At 54.1% G+C, this 24,948-nt stretch overlaps 1 protein-coding gene across 9 annotated transcripts in view; it reads right to left on the bottom strand.

The window, feature by feature from the left end:
• ZBED4 (zinc finger BED-type containing 4) overlaps positions 1 to 24,948 on the bottom strand; it is a 28,584-nt gene continuing 3,636 nt past the window's right edge. For 4 of the 9 annotated variants that reach the window (XM_065945606.1, XM_065945623.1, XM_065945616.1 and 1 more), the window contains 3 exons: positions 22,670 to 22,895; positions 5,248 to 5,372; positions 1 to 5,055 (listed from right to left, as the gene is read on the bottom strand). In XM_065945606.1, coding sequence (XP_065801678.1) covers positions 1,350 to 4,796 — 3,447 coding nt within the window. In that variant the 5' untranslated portion in view covers positions 4,797 to 5,055; positions 5,248 to 5,372; positions 22,670 to 22,895 and the 3' untranslated portion in view covers positions 1 to 1,349. Of the gene's footprint in view, positions 5,056 to 5,247; positions 5,373 to 22,669; positions 22,896 to 23,785; positions 23,966 to 24,948 lie in introns of all 9 variants that reach the window. The other 5 variants (XM_065945659.1, XM_065945654.1, XM_065945631.1 and 2 more) reach the window with 4 other exon arrangements.

Raw genomic sequence — 24,948 nt, 5'->3', positions numbered from 1 at the left:
TGATATGAGGGTGGTCTCTGCGCGCTGCCCCAGGGGGCGGACGGTTCATCGTCCTCAGAATAAAAAGCCAGTGTCCTCCAGCAGTAGAAAATTGCAAATAAAAAGTTTAATTTCAGAAACTGAGTTCACCATTTATAAATACACTAAAAACAGTCAATGCAAATTCAGATTAATAATAAGTACAGTATTTTAACAAAACAACTTTTCTAAAAGGTCATAGGCAAATCAGTGACTCGTTTCACCCAGAATATTTAACTGGTTTGAAATAAGAAAATGAATTCTTTTCTAGACACTGAGACAAAAACTTTGAAGACATATTACTGTTAAAAAAAAACCTGATGACTGATAATCCATTCTGATGTCCTTGGGATCCTAAAACACCCCACTGATGGCTGAATCTTCCCTATTTTATAAAAGAAAATCTAAATGCCTAAGGCTATTCTTACAACCGTAACATAGCAATCTTCTTCCCTGTTAATGAGCCACCTCTTCTAAAAAGAACTGTGTACATAATTGGATCAATTTGGGGGTCAGTGCACAAATTTCAAGACAGCTTCATGGTGTAGAGCCACTGAGGCAGAGGCTTGGAGATTCATCAACAGGATGCTGTAAACGTGTCACGCCGTGCACCGGCCCGACAGCGGCCCCACTGCGCGCACCGTGGACGTGGGTGTGTGTCCAAGCTAACCGCCCACGTGGCGCCAGGGCAGACCCCTGAAATGGGAGCGCTCTCTCTGCGGAAACCCTACGCGACCGACCCTCCGTCATGTATCAGCTCGGGCTTGTCGCCGATGCCACGTCTCCGTCATGGTCAACAGTTTCCTCCCAGAACACTCTCCCCCTCAACGCCCTTTAGAGCCGCAGTAGGAACTGCTCGGTCAAGATGGCTTCAACTCCACCTCCTATTTACAGATTTTATCTGACAGCTACAAAGGCTGTTCTGTTGCAATTAAAGCAATTTTTAACTAAAGTACAGTACCTGATCTGATTTTTACATAATCGAATAAAAAGCCTACAGAAAAAAACTGCTCACCTCTCTTCTGCCATTCTACTGAAACAAACTACTGATACCCAACTTGTAAAAAACTTTACGGTTACGAATGAAAACCTAATCATCGTTATTTCATCATTGACGAGACAAGCTGCTTCTAGTGGACTTCTGAAAACACACACCGTGGTACCTGGCCTGAAGGACTGGTTAAGGCACGTGTGGCCGCGACGGCGAGGGCCGGGCAGCCCCTCCTGCGGCCGTGAACCTGAGCGCCTGGCCTGCCGTCCCGCAGGGCCAACTGCGGCGAGCACCAGCCTGGGCAGATGCCGGTTCTCACCGGGTGGCTCCGGCGGGCTCTTCAGTACTGGAAGCATATTAAGGGAAGATTCACTTTCAGAAAGATGAGTTTCTCAAAATGCTCCATCAGGAGCCTGGACTGGCCGAAGCTGCCATTCTCGGGGGGCGTGCTGAACAGCCGCTCGGAGGGGACGATGCTTGGGGGGCAGCCCAGGAAGCGCACGGCCAAGGCGGAGAGGCCGGGCCAGGCGGCCCTCTTGAGGCTCCAGTAGGCGAGCGGGTCGCAGCTGTGCTCCAGCACCTCCTCCTCCAGGTAGGCGAGCACCACGTCCTCGGGGACCTTGGGCCGCCCTCCGCGCTCGCTCTTCTTCAGCTTGGCCATGAGCGCCCAGAGGCTCTCCTCGCCAGCGCAGTCTCGGGGCGGGGAGCCCGGCTCGCAGCCGTTGGGGACGGGCGCGGGCTCTGAGGTAGGATCCAGCGTTTCCAGCTCCCTGATCAAGTCCTGCTTGTACTGCTCTGCCTCCTCCTCGGAGAACAGCGAGGCCTTGTAGCGCGGGTCTAGCAGGGTGGCCAGCACGTACCTGGGGTCGTGCAGCGAAGCGGACAGGCGGCTCACCATGGCCTCCCTGAGGGCGCGGAGCATGGCATCGATGCCCGTGGTCTCCTGGAACAGCATCTCCACCCTGCGGCTGAGGATGTGGATCATGGGGATGACCTGGCTCAGCGTGGACACGTGCGCGCTCATCTCCCGGCTGGCGGCGGCGAAGGGTGTCAGGGCGTGGCACACGGACTGCATCACCTCCCACTGGTCGCAGCTCAGCAGCTCCCGGAAGTCGCACTCGATGGACAGCGCGTTCACCGCCCGCTTCTGCTCGAGCAGCCGCTCCAGCATGTGGAAGGACGTGCTCCACTTGGACGGCACGTCCTGCAGCAGGTGGTGGGGCGGCAGCCCGTACTCCCGCTGCAGCTCCGCCAGCTTGGCCCTGGCGCGGGGCGAGCGCTGCACCCGCTCGCAGATCTTCCGGGCGGTGCTCAGCAGGTTCTGGACCATCCTCTGGCTCTTGATGGCCTCGCTGACGATGAGGTTGACCGTGTGGCTGAAGCATGGCACGCTGGAGCGCGCCCCCTCGTTCAGCGTCTTCCCGATGCTGGGGTTGTCGGTGACGGTGATGCCCACCTGCAGGCCGCTGGACGTCACCCAGGCCTCCCACCAACACTCCAGCTGCTCCCGGATGCTGCTGCCGCTGCAGTCACAGTCCACCTGCGACACGTCCAGCAGCGCTGAGCAGTGGTGGTCCTCGCAGTGCGGCCGGGCCGAGGGCTCGAAGGTGACCCAGTGGGCCGTGAGGGTCAGGTACTCCCGCGTCTGGCTGCTCATCCAGATGCCCGACGTGAAGTGGACCACGCCGCTCTCGGCTTCCTGCAGGTGGGCCATGATGACGTGCTTCACGTCCTCGTACATGCCGGGGATGGCCGTCCTGGAGAAGTAGGCCGGCGGGGGCAGGGAGTACTGAGGTTTCAGGTGTGCCAGCAGCCTGTTGAAGCCCACGTTGTCCACCAGCGAGTACGGCTGGAGGTCGAGGGCGATCATCTCAGCAATGAGACTCGTGATTTTCTTAGCAACCGGGTGAGAATCGTAAAACTTCTCGCCGCCGTCGTCAGAGGCGGCGGCGCCTGCGGACGGCGGGCCCGGGGGCGCCGGGGCGCCGGGCGGGGAGGGCGGCGCGGCCCAGGCGCCCTCGGGCTTCAGCGCGCCGCCGTGGAAGCGCTGCAGGTGCCGCAGGAGACAGCTGGTGCCCAGGTTCGTCGGCTTCTTGCCCCGGCTGATGGTCCGGCCGCAGTGCAGGCACACCACCTTCGTGGGGTCTGCCGAGCAGATAGAAAAATGGTTCCACAGCTTGGAGGTCTTCTTGCTGTTGACGGGAAACACAGCTTGATGGTTTTTGGCGACCACGGTCGGCAGGTCCGTCAACCGGGAGGACGTTTCGGCGGAAGCCAGGGTGGCATAGGGTGAGCCGGCCAGGCCGGCCCCCAGGAAGCCCTTCTGGCCCCCGGACACCTCGGGGTGGCGCCTGTAGAGGTGCCGCATGAGGCAGCTGGTGCCCACGTCGCCCCGCTTCCCGCGGCTGATGGCGCAGCCGCAGTGCCTGCACACGGCCTTGAGGCTGTCCGTGGGCGCCAGCGAGAAGTGATGCCACACCTCCGACTTCAGCCTCTTCATCACCTTCTTGTTCTGCTGGAACACGGCGCCCGGCTCCCGTGGCCGCGGGCTTGGCGCGCCGCTTGGCTGCGTCTCGGGAGAAGACCCCCAGGAGGCCTCGCCCGCGTCAGAGGAGGGGGACGGCGCGCCGCCGGGGCCCCAGATCGCGGGCGGCTCCTCCGCCGGCCGGTCGGGGGAGGAGGCTGCAGAGGCAGGGTCCTGGAGCGCCCTCCCGGGAGACGCCGGCAGGGGGCCGGCCTCCGAGTCGGGAGGCGGCGGGGCGGGCCCCAGGGGCGGTGGCGCGGGGCCGGGAGGCTGTGCGCCGGGGCCCCCGCCGCTCTCCCGCAGCACGATGGCGCGGTGCGCCCGCCACATGTGCCTGATGAGGCAGCTGGTGCCCAGGTCCTTCCCGTTCTTGCCGCGGCTGAACTCATTCATGCAGTGGATGCACACGGCCTTGGAGCTGTCCAGCGGTGACAGGTAGAAGTGCTTCCAGACGGCCGACCTGCGGCGGGACCCGCACGCGCTCCGCGGCAGCGGCGGGTTCTTCTCCGCTCCGTTCTCGGCAGGCTCGCGGCAGTGCAGCGGGGGCGCGTGCGGGGACTGCCCCGGAGGGCGCTCGTCCTGGCTGTACCTCTCCGAGGCCAGCGCATCGGAGGCGACCTCCTCGGAAGAAACCGCAGAGCTGGCCTCCTCCTTCAGCTGGAGGGGAGCCGAGCCCTTGGAGGCCGCCCGGGGGACCAGCGGGCCGGTTGAGAAGCCGGGGCACGGGCCCTCGGGGCCGGCGGGCGTGGGGGCGGGGCGTGGCGCGGGGTCCCCCGCCAGCGCGGTGGGGTGCGCCCTCCGCACGTGCCGCATCAGGCAGCTGGTGCTCAGGTCCTTCTCGTTCTTGCCGCGGCTGAACTCCTTCATGCAGTAGGTGCACACGGCCTTGGTGCTGTCCCGCGGCGAGATGAAGAAGTGCTTCCAGGCCGGGGACTTCTTCCTGGAGCCCAGGCCGCGGCCGGACAGCAGGCTCTGCGTCACGGCCTCCATGGCCACGCTGTAGAGGGTGCTGCCGTACTGCGCCAGCAGCGCGCCGCAGTCGTCCTCAGGCTCGGGGGAGGCGCCCGGCCCCGGGGGCTGGCCCGCGCCGCCCGCCGCCGGCTCCCCGCTGCGGCCCGCCCGCCTCCCGTCCTCCGGCTCACTTCCGAAGTCCATTCTCTCCACACTGTGATTAGGGGTTTGAGGGTCATCGTCCTCTATTTTCAAGTTTGTATTCTCCGAATCACCTGCCCCTTGGGGACGAGGCTCCCAGCGGTTCTCCATGACTGACCATAACTATTCAGTTCTGGCCAAAGAACTCTTATCTCTTGGGATGTTTACGAATATGGATAAGCATGAATCTCACTGAGCACTGGACGGACGAACTCATGAGCGTGTCCCCTCACGGCGCAGACCGCAGTGCTCCCGGAGTGCTCCCGCTAAATGCATTGCGGGGCAGACGTGCGCTCACGCGGGGTGGCCCTGCTGGTCTCAGACGCGGGAACGCTGAGGACTCGGTGGCACGGTGCTCCTTCTGCGTCATCTACAACAGATGGAACCAAGTAAGACACAGGCCTTGCTCACATTTCAGATCCAGAGTCATGGATATGTCAGCTTCAGTATGTGTGAGAAAAATCCACACTGGTCAGGTGACACAGGAAAGCTTGTTCCTTGCCTTTACAACCTAGTCACAGGATGAAGCACCCTCTCTGGCGGCCCCTGCCGCCCTGAGCACCTGCTTGGGGTCTCTACCTCCCTGGGCCATCCCACTGCTCCCATGGACGAGGGGCCTGCGATCTGCCTTCTTCTGATGTCTGCCTAACCAGGCCTGAGGCTGAGCATTTATTTAAGAATAAAATCCTGGTGGTGGTAAAAAAAAAAAAAAAAAAGAAAAAGAAAATATCCTCTAAATAGACATTTCCCCAAAGAAGACATACAGGTGGGCCAAAAGGCACATGAAAAGATGCTCAACATTGCTAATAATCAGAGAAATACAAAATGACACTGAGGTACGACCTCACGCTGGTCACAGGGCTATCACCCAGAAGTCCACAAATGATGCAAGGTGGGAGGTGTGGGGAAAAGGGAGCCCGGCTGCACTGCTGCGGGATGTAAACTGGTTCAGGCACTGCGGGCAACAGTGTGGAGGCTCCTCAGAAACCACCAGCAGAGCTACCAGCACCCCGACAATCCCACTCCTGGGCACACGTCTGGAGAAAACACCGACCTGAAAAGACACAAGCACCCCAGTGCCCCCAGCAGCGCCATCCGCAGCGGCCAACACGTGGAAGCAACCCGGACCCCTGTCAGCAGACGAATGGACAAAGAAGGTGTGATACGGTGTAACGGAGGACTGCTCGGCCATTAGAAAGAATGAGATAATGCTTCTGCAGCAATACCAACGAACCTAGACACTAACATGCTACACGAAGCCAGACCAAGGAACCGTGGCATCAGTCACAGGCGGAACCAAAACCATAATAAGCTTACTTACAAAACAGAAACAGACTGACAGACATACAAAACAAACGTGTGGTCCGAGGTGAGAGTCGGGGAGAGGGAGGGACCAGGCGCCCAGGGGCGGCACACACACGCTGCCACGCACCCGAAAACGTCAGCAAAGATCACAGAGAGGACAGCGAGGGGTGTCCGTGGCGGCTCAGTGGCACAGAATCTGCCTGCCAGCACAGGGGTGCGTTCGGTCCCTGGTCAAGAAGACCCCACGTGGCTCTAAGCACCTAAGTCCTTGGACCACAACTCCTGAGCCTGCACACGGCAACCACTGAAGCCCACAGGTCTAGAGCCTGTGGTCTGCAACAGAAGAGGCCACCGCGCTGAGAAGCCCACTCACTGCAACCAGCAGAAGCCCCCACTCGCCAAGCCTGGAGAAGGTCCATGCGCAGCGCCAGGCCCGGCACAGCCGAAAATGAAGTCATTTTTAAAGAGAGAAAATACCAAGACTGGGTAAAGCCCATCACTGCAGCTATAGCTCTTATAATTAACAGGCGGGCTTCCCTGCTGGCGCAGTGGTGAAGAATCAGCTTGAAAATGTAGGGCCCTCTGGTTCAGTCCCTGGGTCGGGAAGATCCCCTGGAGGAGGGCATGGCAACCCACCCCAGTATTCGTGCCGGGAGAATCCCATGGACAGAGCAGCCTGGAGGGCTACAGTCCATGGGGTCACAAAGAGTCAGACAGGACTTAGCAAGTAACCGACGAGGTAATCTCCTAACGACTGGTAACCCCGAACATTTGACGTGTTCATTTGCTGTTTGCACTCCCCACTGCTGAGGTATCGTGCACGTATGGACTGTGTTTCCTGATCAGACTTCTCCGAGTCCTTCATGTTTGCAGAGAAGCCCCTTATGAGGTATGTAATTCCAGTCTGTAGCTCGTCTTTTCATGCTTTTAGGTGTTTTCTGAAAGGAAATGCTCTTAATTTTAATCAAGTCCAATTTACCAGTTTGCTTTTTTTTTAGAATCAAATGTTCTTTAAAAAGAAAAAGACCCATCTATTGGCCCGTGAGCAGCACGCGGGCCGGTGCACACTTGGCTGTGGTGTGCGGGCCCGGAGCTGCGGCTCTCAGCCCGAGGTGCTTCTCGGCACGTGGGACCCCAGGGTCCAGCCCAGGGGCCGAACGCGAGCTCCCTGCTGCGCGGCAGCTTCTCAGCCCCTAGGCCATCAGGGAAGTCCCCGGCAGTGGATCTGTTTATGGGTTATGCTTTGGGAGCTGTATCTGAGAAAGATTTTCTCTTGTTTGTTTCATATTTAGATCTTTGAAAGACTCAAATTCATTGTTTAGTGTATGAATATCTTAATTGTTCAAATACTGTTTGTTGAAAAGATCATCCTTCTCAACAAAAGAACGCCTCTGTAACTGTTAAGACTCAGTGTGTGAAGATGCCTCTGCGCGGCCGCTGCTTACATGTACAAACATGAGGGGCGTGCGTGCGTGTGTTCAGCGCACCCGCCCTTTGAGTGAGTGCGGCTCACCGCACGTCAGCGCGTCCCGCTCTGTGCCCCAGGTCCTGACGCGGGGCTCCTGAGACTCTCGGAAGCTCCCGAGCGACAGGAACACCTTTCGTTCTAGTGAGGTGATGACGGAGGCTCCTCGCCAGAAAGACCACGCCAGGTCAAAAACCAACTCTCAGCCCCCGACCCCGGGACGGCCGGCAGACTGAGCTAACACTCCTCGGGCCACATCAGGAAACCCCAGCAGAATTCCAAGAGCGCGGGGTTTGGGGACCTGCCAGGCTAGCAACACACTCACGGGTCCAGAGGGTGACGCACCCCACCTCCATGAGGACGACGCCCCTGCACTCAGGAGCCTGTGCGTCCTCATCTGGCCGTTCATCTGTGTCCTTTTCCATGTAGTGAAAGTCGCTCAATCGTGTCCGTCTCTGTGACCCCATGGATTGTACCCTGCCAGACTCCTCTGTCCACGGGGTTCTCCAGGCAAGGATACTGGAGTGGGTTGCTGTTTCCTTTTCCAGGGGATCTTCCCAACCTGGGGATCGAACCCACATCTCCTGCACTGCAGGCAGACTCTTTACCATCCGAGCTATGAGGGGAGCCCCTTCCCATATAATAAACCTGTAGATGTGAGTAGGTGCGCCCTTGCTGCAGGAGCCGCCCCAGCACTTCACTGCGGGAACCTTGGCTTTTAAGCTTCTCAGTCAGAAACACAGGTACAGTGGGCCTGCAGTGAGTGGGAGCAGTCTCCTGGGCCGCCCAGACCCCGTGGCTCTGAGCACGACTCCAGGCGGCGATGTCAGGGGCGGACGGAAGGACGGCCGGCTGGTGGCGGACAGCAGCCAGCGTGGGGCGCCGGGCACACACGGCAACCAGACGCGAGGCGCTCTGTGCAGAGCCGGCGGGGGGACGCAGAGAGCGCCTCTGCTCACGGGCCATGCGGCTGCAGCTGAGGAAGGGCAGGGCCTGGCGGACTGGGGCAAAAGGAAGGCTACCTCTACACCGCCTACAGAAACACGCCACGTGTTACGACAGAGAGAGGTTCAAAGCAAAAAGACAGGGTGGGTGCAGCGTGCACGTCCAACCCGGGCCCGGGGGGGCCGCGGCGTGGCGGCGAGGGGGCGTGGACACAGGGGACCAGCGGGGGCCTTCCGACCGTCCACGTGCGCGGAGCAGACCCCGCAGGCCTGGAGGGAGGTGGGATCTCATATCCCTACTCACAGCTAACTGAACAAGCGGACAGACAATCAGTAAAGGTAACGGAAGATATGAAAACATTACCATCAAACTTGGCCTAAATGACATTTATGGAACAGTCCAAATAAATGGAATACATATCGCTTAAAGGTGGGCACAGAGTGTTCATCAAGATAGACTGTTCTCTGGGCAATAAAGCAAATCTCAATAAATTTACAAGAAATGAAATCAAAGAACGGTCTCTGAAAAGGAAACTGAACGAGAAATCAACATTAGAACGATACCTGAAAAAATCTGAACTATCTTTAAGTAAGTAAAACTTCTACACGTATGAAGCCAAGGGGTAAGGAAAAAGTCCCAAGGAAAAGTACAGCAAATTTAATCCTGAAGAAAACAATAAAAGAAAAGATGTGAAATCAATTAAATTGGGGGGGAGCGGGGAAGAGCTTGTGGGGGGGGGTGGGCCGGAAATCAATGAAACCTAACACTGGTCTTTTGACCCACTACTATATTGTAAAGTAATTAGCCTCCAACTAATAAAAATAAATGAAAAAAAAAAAAAAAAGAATCTTGAAGGAGAGGGAAATAAAAATACTCAACCTCCTAGTGTTATCTGAAAAAAAAGAAAAAAAAAAACACACACTGGTTTTTTGGACCAATCAAAAAAACAGGTGAATTTCTACACTGATTAATAAGAGAAAAAAAAAAGGAAAAGACAGAAACTACCGATAGCAAGAATGAAAGTGGGTATTACCACCACAGATCTCACAGACACAAATGACAGTAAGGAGAACGCCGAGTGACTTTATGACGAGAAACTCAGCAGCTCAGATGAAATGGGTAAAATCTGAAAAGACGCACAACAGAGACTCGCTCCAGAGACAGGTGTCTGCTGTGCGGCGGTCGTGACGTTGGCCTCACACTGAAGGGACAGCCTGAACGGTCTCTACCTAGTCCAAAAGCTAAACATGAAGTTAAAACCCTTCTCTTAAAACTCCAGGTCAAGATGGTTCCACTGGTGAATTTCACCAAACGTTAGAGAAAAAAAATTACTGGTGAAACACACTCTTCCAGAAAATAAAAGATGAAACACTCCCCAACTCTTTTAACGAGGTGGAGCCACGCGGCCACAGAGATGTCATGGGAGAAGAACCAGAGTCACAGCCCTGTGATCACAGAAGAGTCGTAAGAAAATGCAGCGAGTTCTTAGAAAGTTAACCAATCACATTCAGCACCACACCGAAGCTAACAGTCCACGAGTAAGTGGGCTGTATCAGAAGAACGTTCGGTTTAACGTTAAAAACTCAACCAACAGAATGCACCAGGTTCACAGAACACGGGAGGAAGACCGTGGGTCACTGGATGAGGAAATGCATTTAGCATCTTCTCTGCTCTGACTCCTGACGAGAAGCTCCGTGAGGCTGAAGGGCAAGCCACGGGCGTCTGTGTGACAGAGGTCTTCAGGCCTCCACGGAAAGGTCACAGGGCACGGTCGGCGGCCTCGAGCTCCCTGCCATCCGGCTGGCCCGGACACCACCTCTGTCCTGGACAACCTTGTCCTGCTCCCCTCTGGCCTGGGAGGAACCAGCTCTTCTCCCTTCAAGGCGAACGCCCCATTCTCGGTTGACCCTGAGGCTCTCTGAAGACTCTTGGGGCTAGAGCCTGGGGCGATGGCGTGGACTGCTTCCTGCGGCCCGCTGGTGCCTGCTCAGCCCGCGGGGGCTCACTTGAGCCACGTGACAATCTTTCAGGGAAGGCTTAGTGCGACGAGTCTCCTTTTACTCCAAAAGTAAAAGGGCAGGAGAGGGTGAGCAATGTGTCTGAGGCACAAGGGGCAAACCGGCCGCTGCTCCTGGAGCGCTGGGGGTCCGAGGGGCGGGGGCGGTGCACAGAAGACACGCGTGCGGGAAGGGATGTGGCTGTGAGCACGGGGACACGCATGGACCTGGAAGGGTCACATTGAGTGAAGCCAGAGAGCGGGACAGATGCCAGGACACTCTCACACGTGGAACCTAAGATACGACACAGGCCAACTCACCGAGACTCACAAAGAGCTGAGACGCGTGGCTGCAGCGGGGGGCAGGAGCGGAGTCTGCGGGGAGCAGACACAGACCAGGGTCCGCAGGAGGCGTCGACAGCCAGCGCCTCCGTCAGACACGCTCTGATGACCATCACGGAAGGGAAGAAGGAAAGGAAACTTGAGAAAAGAAAGCGCAGTTCTGATCAGACTTCACACCGCAGATCCAAGAATGCCCACAAACCCCAAGCAAGATTTAACGAGGAAAAACAGGGCTAAAAATAAGAAAAAGCAGAGAGATAAAAATGAGGGGCAATGGAGGAACCTGGCTCAATACCACCAGGAGGATGAAATCAGCAGAACCCAGATTGCGGGGCTTCTACAGTCAGACAAACAACGCAGCTTCCTTAACAAACTACTTGAATCCCAGTGTGAACTAGCAAACTACATAAGAGCATTCCTTAGACAAGGAGGGAGACCTAGGTACTGATTTAACATCTGATACAAAGTAATTCTTAGTTTATTAAAGTATAAAGATACTGTGGATAAGACTTTTTAAAGAATCCTTTTTAAAGGATCCCGTCTTTCCAAGACACTAACTGGAAAACGTCCAGATGAAATACGACTTCTGGTATCTGCTTTGAAATAACCGAGTGGGGGCACAGAACAGGCATGGCCGTGCATCTGTCTGTTACAGCTGGGTGATGAGGGCATGCGCGTCTTATACTCACCTTCTAACACACACTGCAACAACAGCCCCAGGAACTGTTTCAAGAAAAAATAACTAGATATAGTACTGACTTTTAAAGAGAAGCAATGCAAACCAGGAGACAAAAGAAGTATGTCTTCAGAGTTGTGGGGGGAAAAAAAGCCAAACCAGAATTCAATACTCAGCAAAAATACTCCTACAAGAATTAATATGAGATAAAAACACTGCCGGCCAAACTATACACAGAGTGGGTCACCAGGCGACTTCCACTGGAGGAAGGGCAGGAGGACATCGTCGTGGCCGAGAGATTCCACACGGGGACTCAGCGGCACCCAGACACACAGCGACACACGCGGCGCGGCGGGGAGGCCAGGCGCCCGCTGGGCCTCTGCTGGCTGAGGACGGCGCACAGAGCCGCACAAGGCTGCGGTCCACGCGCTCCCAAGGGCAGACGGTCTCTGCTCGTTTCCAAGGCAAACGATTCAACATCACGGTAATCCAAGCCTATGCCCAGACCAGTAACGCTGAAGAGCTGAAGTGGAACAGTTCTATGAAGACCTTCAAGCCCTTCTAGAACTAACACCCCAAAGAGACGTTCTTTTCATTACAGGGGACTGGAATGCCAAAGTAGGAAGTCAAGAAACACCTGGAGTAACAGGCAAATTTGGCCTTGGATACAGAATAAAGCGGGGCAAAGGCTTTATTTCTTCCAACAACACAAGAGAAGACTCTACACGTGGACATCACCAGATGATCAACACCAAAATCAGATTGATTACATTCTTTGCAGCCAAAGATGGAGAAGCTCTATACAGTCAGCAAAAACAAGACCAGGAACTGACTATGGCTCAGATCATGAACTCCTTATTAATTCAGACTTAAATTGAAGAAAGCGGGGAAAACCACTAGACCATTCAGGTATGACCTAAATCAAATCCCTACTGACTATACAGTGGAAGTGAGAAATAGATTTAAGGGACTAGATCTGATAGACAGAGAGCCTGAGAACTATGGATGGAGGTTTGTGACACTGTACAGGAGACAAGGATCAAGACCATCCCCAAGAAAAAGAAATGCAAAAAAGCAAAATGGCTGTCTGAGGAGGCCTTACAAATAGCTGAGAAAAGAAGAGAAGCTAAAGGTAAAGGAAAAAGGAAAGATGTACCCATTTGAATGCAGAGTTCCAAAGAATAGCAAGGAGAGATAAGAAAGCCTTCCTCAGCAATCAATGCAAAGAAATAGAGGAAAACAATAGAATGGGAAAGACTAGAGATCTCTTGAAGAAAATTAGAGATACCAAGGGAATATTTCATGCAAAGATGGGCTCAATAAAGGACAGAAATGGTATGGACCTAACAGAAGCAGAAGATATTAAGAAGAGGTGGCAAGAATACACAGAAGAACTGTACAAAAAAGATCTTCATGACCCCAATAACCATGATGGTGTGATCACTCACCTAGAGCCAGACATCCTAGAATGCAGTCAAGTGGCCTTAGGAAGCATCACTATGAACAAAGCTAGTGGAGGTGATGGAATTCCAGCTAAGCTATTTTAGATCCTAAAGGATGATGCTATGAAAGTGCTGCACTCAATATGCCAGCAAATTTGGAAAACTCATCAGTGGACTGGAAAAGGTCAGTTTTCATTCCAGTCCCAAAGAAAGGCAAATGCCAAAGAATGCTCAAACTACCGCACAGTTGCACTCATCTCACCTGCTAGTAAAGGAATGCTCGAAATTCTCCAAGCCAGGCTTCAGCAATATGTGAACCATGAGCTTCCAGATGTTCAAGCTGGTTTTAGAAGAGGCAGAGGAACCAGAGATCAAACTGCCAACATCTTCTGGATCATTGAAAAAGCAGGAGAGTTCCAGAAAAACATCTATTTCTGCTTTATTGACTACGCCAAAGCCTTTGACTGTGTGGATCACAATAAACTGTGGAAAATTCTTGAAGAGATGGGAATACCAGACCACCTGATCTGCCTCTTGAGAAACCTGTATGCAGGTCAAGAAGCAAGTTAGAACTGGACATGGAACAACAGACTGGTTCCAGATCAGGAAAGGAGTACGTGAAGGCTGTATATTGTCATCCTGCTTATTTAACTTATATGCAGAGTACATCATGAGAAACACTGGGCTGGGTGAAGCACAAGCTGGAATGAAGATTGCTGGGAGAAATATCAATAACCTCAGGTATGCAGATGACACCACCCTTATGGCAGAAAGTGAAGAACTAAAGAGCCTCTTGATGAAACTGAAAGAGGAGAGTGAACAAGTTGGCTTTAAACTCAACATTCAGAAAACTAAGATCATGGCATCTGGTTCCATCACTTCATGGCAAATAAATGGGGAAAGAGTGGAAACAGTGACAGACTTTATTTTTTGGGCTCCAAAATCACTGCAGATGGTGATTGCAGCCATGAAATTAAAAGACACTTGCTCCTTGGAAGAAAAGTTATGACCAACCTAGACAGCATATTAAAAAACAGAGACATTACTTTGCCAACAAAGGTCTGTCTGGTCAAAGTTATGGTTTTTCCAGTAGTCACGTATGGATGTGAGAGTTGGACTGTGAAGAAAGCTGAGCACCGAAGAATTAATGCTTCTGAACTGTGGTGTTGGAGAAGACTTGAGAGTCCCTTGGACTGCAAGGAGATCCAACCAGTCCTTCCTAAAGGAGATCAGTCCTGGGTGTTCATTGGAAGGACTGATGCTGAAGCTGAAACTCCAATACTTTGGCCACCTGATGTGAAGAGCTGACTCATCGGAAGAGAGATGCTGGGAGAGATTAAAGGCAGGAGAAGGGGATGACAGAGGATGAGATGGCTGGATGGCATCACCGACTCAACAGTCATGAATTTGTGTAAACTCTGGGAGTTGGTGACCGACAGGGAGGCCTGGCGTGCTGCAGTCCATGGGGTTGCAAAGAGTTGGACACGACTGAGCCACTGAACTGAATGAAGACTCATACACACAGACACATACATGCACAGGTGGATGAAAACCACACATTCACACTGATAGCTCCGATTTCAATCCAACATCACAGGAGCACTCTGACCTCATTCCATATTCGCAACTTTTTGTCTAACAGCGGGAAATTTGGCTCCCACTAGGCTCAAAAGATTTGCTCATTTGCTCAATTTATGATATTCAGGAAATAGCTTCAGAATGCAAACCCACACCACCAAGGGAAAAAAGCTTCAGAACTAGAGATGTGAGCTGATCCATTTCTGTGTGTGGGCTTGAGTGCATATAAGGAAGCACCACATCCAAGGGTTTCCCAGGTCACTTTTCTCTCAAGCGTAGCTATTTTATTCATTTGAACTACAGTTAAGTTCATGTTCCGGTTGGTAACACAGCACAGAACTAGAAGAGCAAACCCACAGGCTCATGAACCACATCAACAATGAGAGAAAACTGGGAAGGGGTTTCCTCAGCTCCAAGACATCCGCCAGCAGGACTGACCGAGGCGGCCCACGCGGCCTCTCGCTGTCCGCTCTGCGCGGGGGACCCAGCAGGCAGCCCGCGAGCGGGACAGACGCCGCGAGGGCCACCCCGCTCACGGGCAGCCGGGGCGCGTGCGTCGGCAGATCCCTCCGCCGACCGCGGCGATGCCCGGCGGGCCAGGGCAGGCCCAGAGGCCGGAGCGCCCCCGCCCCCGCCCGGGCGACCCGCAGGGCAGAGACCTCGTCGGAGGAACTGCCGGGAACAGACTCTAAACCGTGCCTCAGGGACCAAACACAGGAGGCAGGCAGAGGAGGGAGGGGAAAGCTCAGGCCTCGGCCTGCTCAGAGAGGTGGGAGAAGACCCCCACACCTGCCCTGCGGCTGTCAACCCCACCCCGCTCGCAGCTCCGCGCCAAGCCACGGCTCGCAGCCGCCGAGGAGCACGCCTTAGGAGAGACCCTGGGGGCTCTGCCCTGCACTTCACTCCCAGCCTGCCTCCCCCGGGAACCGCAGAGGGGCAGCCTCGGCCTGCGTCCCGCAGAAAGCCCGCTCTCCACAGCACGGTCACCCCGGCGCACATCCCAGGTCCCTGGAAAAGCCCCCATCACAGCGCATGGCGTTTAGTTCATCTGATTCAGAGCCGCAGTTGAAAAGCCCCCTCCCAGGAATTCCGCAACACCCGAGCCACTCCAGCTCCAGCAGGCAGAGGAGGGAGCTGGGAGAGGCTCTGACAGTTCTGCGGCTGCAGCAGGAGAAGCCCAGCAAAGACTTGCAGGACCCAATCTCTCGCCGCAGGTGACCTGACGGCCTGAGAAGCAGAAGGCGAAGGCGGGCCCCGGCACACACACACCTGGACAGGGACAGCAGAGACGGCGGGCGCGCTGCCGGCGGCACAAGGACACCCTCAGCAGTCGCCCGCTGCACCGGCACCGGCGGGCACGCAGGCTGCAGGGTCCACCCGGACAGGGGTGCAGACTCCGCAAACCAGCCCCGGACGGAACTCCAGGGGCAAGCCGGCAAAAGTGAAACAAAGCCCCAACAAGGACAGCAAACAACGTCCAGCTTTCAACTGAAGCAAGAAGCTTACAAGATGTGCAAAAAACCAGGATTGTGCGGGAAAAACAAACCAAGAAACTGTCCTTGAGGGTGTTCAGAGGTTAGACTCACTAGACAAAGACTTTAAGTCAGCGACTATAACATGCTGAAAGAACTAAGAGAAACCGCATATAAAGAAGCTTCAGGAGGGCAGACAGCGCCTCGCCAAGTGTCAGCACACAGAGAAAAACGATGAAAGAGAACCAGCTGTGACGTGAGCATGATGGATCTGAACTGCAACGCCGCCTTCGCAGAGGCTCCGCAGCTGGCAGAGGATCGGGGGCCTGAAGAGACGTCAGCGGGAACAGCAGGAGCCGGGCTCAGCGAGGGGCAGATGCCGCGACAACGCTGCTCATCGGCCAGCCCGAGCCCGCGGCTCCTCACGGGGCCCCGTCCAACTGCACACAGCACGCCCCACGCCAGACCACAGGCTGAGCGCGGAAACGAGCATCAGTCAGTGAAAAGGCGGAAACTGCGTGAGTACATCCTTCAGCCACAGTGACGCTGAATTATAAGCCAGTGGGCTACCGCCCGGGGGGTCACGAAGAGTCAGATACAGCTTGGGGACTAGACAGCAGAAGGAAACCTGAGGGATCAATGAATACTTGGAAATAATAACACACTTCTAAATAATCCTCGGTTAAAGAAAAAGTACAAGAGAAAGAAGAAGTTAGAAAATATTTTCATCTGAATGAAAATAAAGACACAACAAACCAAAATACGTGAGATGCAACTAAAGTGGTGCTCAGAGAGACATTTATGGCTTCCAATATCTGTACTCAGAATAGAGATACCTCAAATCAATGTTTGCATTCACCTCCACATTGAAAAGAGAACAAAACTAATCTAGAAAAAGAGCAAACAAAACCAACACAGAACCACTACAATATTGTAATTAGCCTCCAAATAATAAAAATAAATGAAAAAAAAAACCAACACAGAAAAAACGAGATAATAAAAATTAGACTTCATATTAATGAAATAGAAAACAGAAAAGTGATACAGAACATCAATGAAGCCGAAAGTTGGCTCTTTGAAAACATCAACAAAACTGCCGAATCCCTAGAGTAGCCAACAAAAAAGAAGACATAGGTTGCAAAAACATGGGAACATGTCCACTGCGTCCTCAGAAGCTGAACAAAATATAAGAGAGCACTATGAACAATTTTCTACCAACAAATTCAACAACTTAGGTGAAATGGAAAAATTTCTAGAAAGTAGTTAATAAAAGTGATTCAAGGAAGTAATAGAAAGTAAGAACAGACCTATGACAAATAAAGACATTGAATTAGTATCTTAAAAATTTCTACAAACAAAAACGCAGGCCCAGACGGTTCCACTGGTGAATTTTATCAAATACTTACAGAAGAAATGCCATCATTACTCCACAAAATCTTTGAAAAGAGGGCAGCATACGTTCCAGTTCATTGTAAGAGGCCAGGGTCAGCTGGGTACCAAAGTCAAAGGCAACGAGAAAAGGAAACTACAGCCCTCCCAGACACACAACATGAAATGCAGTCGTGGAGGCCACCACAGTTTAGTGATGAAAATGAAGGTCACTCAGTCATGTCCGACTCTTTGCGACTCCATGGGCTGTAAAGTCCATGGAATTGTCCAGGCCAGAACTGTGGAGTGGGTAGCTTTTCCCTTCCCCAGGGGATCTTCCCTACCCAGGGATTGAACCCAGGTCTCCCGCATTGCAGGCGGAGTCTTTACCAGCTGAGCTGCGAGGGAAACCCAAGAATACTGAAGTGGGTAGCCTATCCCTTCTCCAGCGGATCTTCCTGACCCAGGGATCAAACCAGGGTCTCCTGCATTGCAGGTGGACTCTTTTTTTTTTTGCAGGTGGACTCTTTACCAGCTGAGCCATAAGGGAAGCCTTGTGTGTTAGTGATCTCTCTGTATTAAAAAGCAGAGACATTACTTTGCCAACAAAGGTCCGTATAGTCAAAGCTATGATTTTCCCAGTAGTCATGTACAGATGTGAGAGCTGGACCATAAAAAAGGCTGAGCACCGAAGAACTGATGCTTTCAACCTGTGGTGCTGGAGAAGACTATAGAGAATCCCTTGGACAGCAAGGCAATCAAACCAGTCAGTCCTAAAGGAAATCAACCCTGAGTATTCTTTGGAAGGATTGATGCTGAAGCTGAAGCTCCAATCCTTTGACCACGTGATGTGAAGAGCTGACTCACTGGAAAAGACCCTGGTGCTGGGAAAGATTGGGGGCTGGAGGAGAAGGGGGCAGCTGAGAATGAGATGGTTGGATGGCATCACCAACTCAGTGGACATGAATTTGAGCAGGAGATGATGGAGGAAAGAGAAGCCTGGCATGCTGCAGTCCATGGGGTCACAGAGAATCGGACACGACTTAATGACTAAACAACAACAAAAGTCTACAGAAGAGGAAGCACCAGGAAGTCAGGGGAAGTTTTCCTAAGTCACCTCTCCCCCTCAGATGTAAAGACAACTAGTATCTGATAACATGAGTGTGGCAGACAGAATAAAGGGCCCTCAGACAAGACCACGCCTGAATTCTCAGACCTACGGCTACGTTAAGTTACACAGCAAAGGAGAACTGTCAGCGAGGATGCAGATGGAATAAAGGTTACTGATCCAGGATGATGAGAAGACTACCCTGGATTATCTGGGTAGACCCAGTGCTGTCACATGGGTCTTCAAAAGTGAAAGGAAGAGGCAGAGGAGAGACATGAAAATATGACTGTGGAAGGTGAGAGATGCAGCATCACTGGCTTTGAAGATGGGGGGGAGGGACGCAGGGACGCAGGGGCCTCTGAAGTGAAGGGCGAGGAGCCAGCCTTTGCCGGGCCGCCAGGACGGAAGCCTGCCAGCACCGTGACTGAAGCCCAGGGCGCCGAGCTCAGACCGCTGGCCTCCAAACGCATGCTGTCTTCAACCACCAAGTCTGATGATTTGTTAAAGCACCGCTAGAAAACTAATACAGTGAACAACAGAAAAGGGTTAAGATTAAATCCTACATAAGAATAAGAGAAAAAGTGTTGAAAGTGAAAAAACATCTCTATAGATAATGAAAGCGCACTAGAAAAATACAAACACAGATTAAGTGAAATTGAGTAACCTCTTTCAAAAGAAGCTACAGAAAAACCAAATAAATTAAGACAGAAAAACACTGAGATGAGATTACAGATTCCAGGAAACAATACAAATAAAAGTAAAACATCATTTTAGAATAAAGACTACGTCACAAGCAACAAAGGAACAAATAAACCCGCAGAGGGTCGCCTGAGGCCAGGAGAAGAGCTCAGGAGAGAAAGCTTAATGAGAAAGAAGGGAGCAGATCACAAAAAGAGTGAGGAGAAGCTGATCAACTTAAAGCTTAGGTAAAGAAAATCCGACACACGTACAATCAAGGTGTTTCCCCACAAAAAGGGGGACAGGGCAAGAGAACAGATTACTGAGAACTCTGCAATAAAAGGGTGAATTGAAGGAGCATGCTGGGCTTCCCCGGTGGCTCCGTGGTGAAGAATCCTGCCTGTGCAGGGGACACCGGCTTGATCCCCGATCCAGGAAGATTCCACATGCCACAGGGCAGCCAAGCCCGTGCGCCGGAACCACCAAGCCTGTCTCCCGACCCCGGGAACCGCAACTCCCGAGTCCATGAGCTCCAGAGCACGCGCTCTGCACGAGAAGCCTGCATGTCAGAATGAGAGCAGCGCCTGCTCAGAGCGACTGGAGCAAGGCCCGTGCAGCAGCAGAGACCCGCACACCCAGGAGTGGCGTTCAGCACACACAGTCACCGAACACACAGGAAGAGCCCCGCGCGGAGCGGAGACCACGCGCCGTGACAGTGAGCACGCGGGTACAGCCTAGGAAAACCTCCAGACTTGAGAAGGCCGTTCAGGCAAAAACCACGGTCACTCGCGAGGGAAAGGAAACCGTCACGAGTCTGACAGCAAGGTTTTATGCTGTGAGACAACAGAATAACATGTTTAAGATATTCAAGGAAAAACGCAAGACAAGCGTTTTACATCCAGTCAATCTGACATTCAAGACAAAGGACGTGGAGAAACAATTATCAACGAGCAAGGATTCAGGAGGCGCCTTTCCTTGAGTCCTTCCTGAGAAGTCGACCAGAGAACAAACCTCAACCCAGAAGCCTGCAGGAGTGCTCACGGGATCTTCCGGTAGGATGCCCTGAGGGAGGGTCCCGGGGAGAGCGCTCCAGCGCTGGCCCTGAGCCCGAGGGAGGGGGCTGGACGACGTGCAGGTCGCTGGGCAGACACTGGGCTGCCTTCAGCAAGGAAAGGGCCGCACGCAGAGCGGGGGAGGTGGGCTCCGGTCCCCCTGCCCTCGCAGAGGCGGACCGGGAGGGCGAGGTGCGCTTCCCGCAGTCCTGGAGTGGGACCCACCCAGCTCTGCTCGGTGCAGAGTCCCGAGAGCAGCGACCCCCGCGACCTCCAGACACAGCTCTCAAACACGTCGCCCACTAAAGGAGCCGAGGGTTTCTGAGAACCACGAGGTCCAGGGACGGGAAGAACAGGAAATGAGCCGAGGATGCTCTGGGGAACCAGGGAGCCAGGGCCTCTGAGAGCAGACAAGGGTGGTGCGGGAAGGATCCAGGCGTCAACCTGAAGGGCTCCCCCGTCCAAAAATGAGATAATCTGAACGTAAAGAAGGGTCAGCATTATACATTAAAACTCATCAAATGTTTAAGTCTATTAATGCCTAATTCCCCAATAAAATCCTCCATCGGTCACATCTGGAGGATGATGGAAGGCAAATGATTCACTACTTCGAGAAGTGACAGAGAAATCCACCCTCAGCTCCCTACATGAGCTACAGCACCAGAGAGCCAGGGCCGGGCTCCCACTCCACGTCCAGCTCCTGAACAGAGACGCAGGATCTCAGGCGAACGGCTCCACCTCGCACCGGGTGCTCGTCAACGCCCACACGGGGCGCACCCCGGGGGCAGCGCTGCGGGGGGCCCACACACGAGGCGCCTCCCGAGGGGGAACACAACTGCCGGAAGCAGTCTCCCCAGAGAGCAAGCCCGAGCCCACCGCCCACCCTGAGGAAGCCAAGGGCAGGGAAGACGCACAGGGCCACGGTGCCACCAGCGGGGACTGCCCCAGCCGGAGGGGGCCCGCCACCACCGCCCCGGGCAGACCCAGGGCCTGGTAATGCTAACACCACGCCAGCCATACCCGAGGGCCGGCGCCCGGGGTAACGCCAGCACTGCTCCGGCCAGACCCGAGGGCCTGGTAACGCCAACACCACCCCAGCCAGACCCAGGGCCGGCGCCTGGGGTAACGCCACCACCGCCCAGGCCAGACCCAGGGCCGGCGCCTGGGGTAACGCCAGTACGCGCCTGGGACGGGGCTCTCGGGGAGGCCGCTGTCTTCCAGTTTATGTCTTCCTTTACTGCTGGACCAGTTCTCTACACACTATCTCAAAGTCCCAAGTGTGATGTTTCTACTTTTTTTCCTTTTGGCTGCACGGGGATCTCAGTTCCCTGAGCAGGGACGAAACTCACGCCCCTTGCGGTGGAGCCAGAGCCCGACCACTGGACCAGCGGGGAGTCCCTGACGCTTCTAGGAAAAATGCTGTCATTGGCTCTAGCAGCTACTGCTTTTCCTATTTCTGTACCAAGTGCTTAGAAAGGCAAATGGATGCTGGCTTTAGTTCTCACACGGCAGAAGGATTCTGTGCCTGAGGCACTGTGGGTAATTCTACACGGGTGGGAGGCCACCATCCGAGAGCTCTGCAGATGCTCCTCTGGCCTTCAAGGTGAGGGCAGCCTGGTCACGGGGTCTGGGTGGCAGCGAGAACCAGCTGTCCTGCGGTACGGCTTCCATGTCCAGCAAGTAAGAACTAGCCCAGAGGGAAATCATCAACACGACTGTCAAACGGTGGTCACGGGCGCGGGGGAAACAGCCTCCTCCTACGACAGACGCGGTGGGCCTCCCTGCGCGGGGCCGTGCAGCCCCCGCCTCCCACCCCCGACAGCCAGAGGGTCACTCTGAAGCTGGTGATGAGGAGTGTGGGGCTCCGCCCAGCAGGGAGCACAGCCCCCTAAACTGACCAGAGACAGGAGGGAGGAGAGGAGCAGAGAGGATGGATCCAGAGCCCAGGTCTGCCAAGACGGACTGCACGTGTTTCAGCTTCCACAGCAAAACCCCTGAAGGCAGAGGCAGCCCATCAGAGGCTCTTTACATGGGCTGGAAAAAATACCATCTCAATTCCCGGCGTGTGTTCTGACTTGGGGAACATACAGTTATTTTTCATCTTAAGAATTAAAGAAAGCACCTTCCAGGCTGCTGTAACACATGAGTGCCTGTCAGAGCAGGATCCCACGTGCACGCACCCCAGCTCCCGCCCTGCAGCGGCCACGCGGACTCAGCGGCTTCCTAACACAGCGACCAGCTTTCGTGCAGGCCCCGACCAGATAACGCATGCTTCTCCACTCCTCACGCTGCAGATGCAGCAGATTAAAGGAAAACACTTCAAGTCATCTCACCCAATCAGAGGAAAGGCCCCAAAGTTTGGCAGCACCCCCAGTGAGGACCCTGGAGACCCCTACCAAGTCACATTCACCCGAGGGCCCAGTAACCCCATGTCCAGGGACAGACTCTGAAGACCACCTCATCAGACAGATAGCAACACTTGTCCCAGGTCAGGCGCTGCAGTTCCACAGTCAGGCTGCAAAACCACTCACACCCCCCAGTAAGGCCTGATACATACGTGCATCCCACGTGCTTCAGTCTCGTCCAACTGTTGCGACCCCATGCACTGTAGCCCGCCAGGCTCCGCTGTCCATGGGATTCTCTAGCCAAGGATACTGGAGTGGGCTGCCCTTCCCTTCTCCAGGGGATTGTCCCAAACCAGGGATCAAACTCAGGTCTCCTGCGTCGCGGGAGGATTCTTTACCAGCTGAGCCACCGGGGACGCGCAATACATACACAGACCACTGAAAAAAAGCAAGACAGACACGGTAAACAGTGCTTGTTACATTTTTATGGTTTAACAGACAGGAGGGAAAACAAGGTGAGTTACAAGTATCAATGTACGTGTGAAGTGCTTGTTTGGGCGCTTCTCCGTTGGTGCTGGTGGTAAAGAACCTGTCAGCCAATGCAGGAGACATAGAGACGCAGGTTTGATCCCTGGGTCGGGAAAATCCCCTGGAGGAGAGCATGCTACCCACTCCAGTACTCTTGCCTGGAGAATCCCATGGACAGAGGAGCCTGGTGGGCTACAGTCCATGGGGTCACAAAGAGTCGGACACAACTGAAGCGACTTACACGCTTATTTTGCAGGATAAAGCAGAAATAAAGATGGTTGCCTATAAAGAGTGGAGGAGATATGAAGGCAAGTAAGCTTTCCGATTGTATCTTTTATATAATATTGACTTTTGAGCGGTGTGGTTACTTTTACATTAAAATGTAGAAAATTTCAAGTGTGAAACCTAAAGGCATATCAAATGAGCGACCATGCCGCAAACAAAGGACGTTCACCAAGGGACTTTATTCACCTGAAGCAGAATACGAACTAAAAACGAAAAAACACCTTAAACTCTGCTGAGTGATTTCACTAGCAGTGGCTACATAATATTTTCATTTTGCCTGTGTTATATGTACTTTAGCACAAAACAAAATGTAACTATGTCAATGCCATTAAGAATCAAAATTTTCAGGAAAAAGATATAATTAAAAAAAAGACAAATTAAGTAAAACTGTATAATTTTAAATTTGTTTTGAAAATATCAGTATGAACTCTTGATGTTTTAAAAATTTATCTCCTAGCTCTGTGCACGAGACCAGTGCTTAAAGCCGCAGTCACACACAAGCACGCTCAACGCACCTGGTCCCTGGACTCTGGTTTCTAAACACCCTCCTGCCAGGAGGGGACCACAGCGCTCACAGAAGGAGCCGCCTGCAGCTCTGCAAATGGACAGCACGGCTGCAGAACGGACATGCCGCCAGGACGTGCCAGGAGCCAGCTCTGCGGGGCTCCCACAAGCCGGCCATGACAATCTGAGCGCTACGACAAAGAGAGGAGATTTCAGTGGACTACGATGTAACTGATAAATCTGCTAGTCTGCACTGATACTCAAAGAATCAAAGGAAAAATGAAAACATCTGCCGCGGAGGGGGGATGCTGCAGCCCCTGCCCCCGGAAAGGGGTGACAAGGGGAGAAGACGCAGCGTCCCGCCTTCCTCGCGTGTCACAGGCGAGGGAAACGCATGTGAAAGGCAGGGGGAGGAACAGCCCGACAGGGGGGGCCGTCCCGACAGGACAGTCCGAGGGCAGCGCACAGGACGCCCAGCACCGCCACCTGAAGACGCAGGGTCCCTGGCGGGTGGCGCCCGCGGGTGGGAGCAGCTGGGCCTCGGGGGCCAGCTGCGACTTATCCTCAGACGGCCGAGCCTGCGGAGGGCGGCCCCCAACTGCCCGCTGTGTAACAACAAGGGCCAACTGTCAACAGCAAAGCAGAAAATGGCAAACAGAACCAGAACACAGGGACATTTCTGCAAGACAACTGGCCTAGTCTCTTCAAAAAGTCAATGTCCCGAGTGGGGAAATCGGACTGCGGCTTGGCCGCTAAATGCCACGAGGATGACCGCTCACTCCCTCCACGGCCGTAGTGCTGGGGCGAGAACGTGCCTCTGTGTCTCTCTTCTTCCGTGGGGGGGCGGTGGGTGGCATGCAGCCCACAGGACCTTGGGTCTCTGACCGGGGACTGAACCTGGGCCTTCGCAGGCAACGTGCTGAAGCGTGAGTCCAAACCACTGGACTGCCTCTTCTGAGAAGAAAAGGACGCTCAGTGGCGACGTGCTGTGACCCCTGCTGTCTCCTAGGAGAGTCTGAAAGCACGGTGGGGGACACGCGCCAGCGCTCCAGCTCAGGGCCGGAGCAGCGGCACCTGGACCTGCTCCCAACCCACCACGCAGCCTTCAGGACACACCCACACCGGCCTGCAGCCGGAGCCCCGGGCTCCCGGGAGCTGCCAGGCGCAGCTCGGG

Source organism: Muntiacus reevesi, chromosome 1, assembly GCF_963930625.1.
Source record: "Muntiacus reevesi chromosome 1, mMunRee1.1, whole genome shotgun sequence".
In the NCBI taxonomy this organism is placed as follows: Eukaryota; Metazoa; Chordata; class Mammalia; order Artiodactyla; family Cervidae; genus Muntiacus; species Muntiacus reevesi.
The sequence above is the reverse complement of the archived record's forward strand: the minus strand, read 5'-3'. Positions and strand labels throughout refer to the sequence as shown.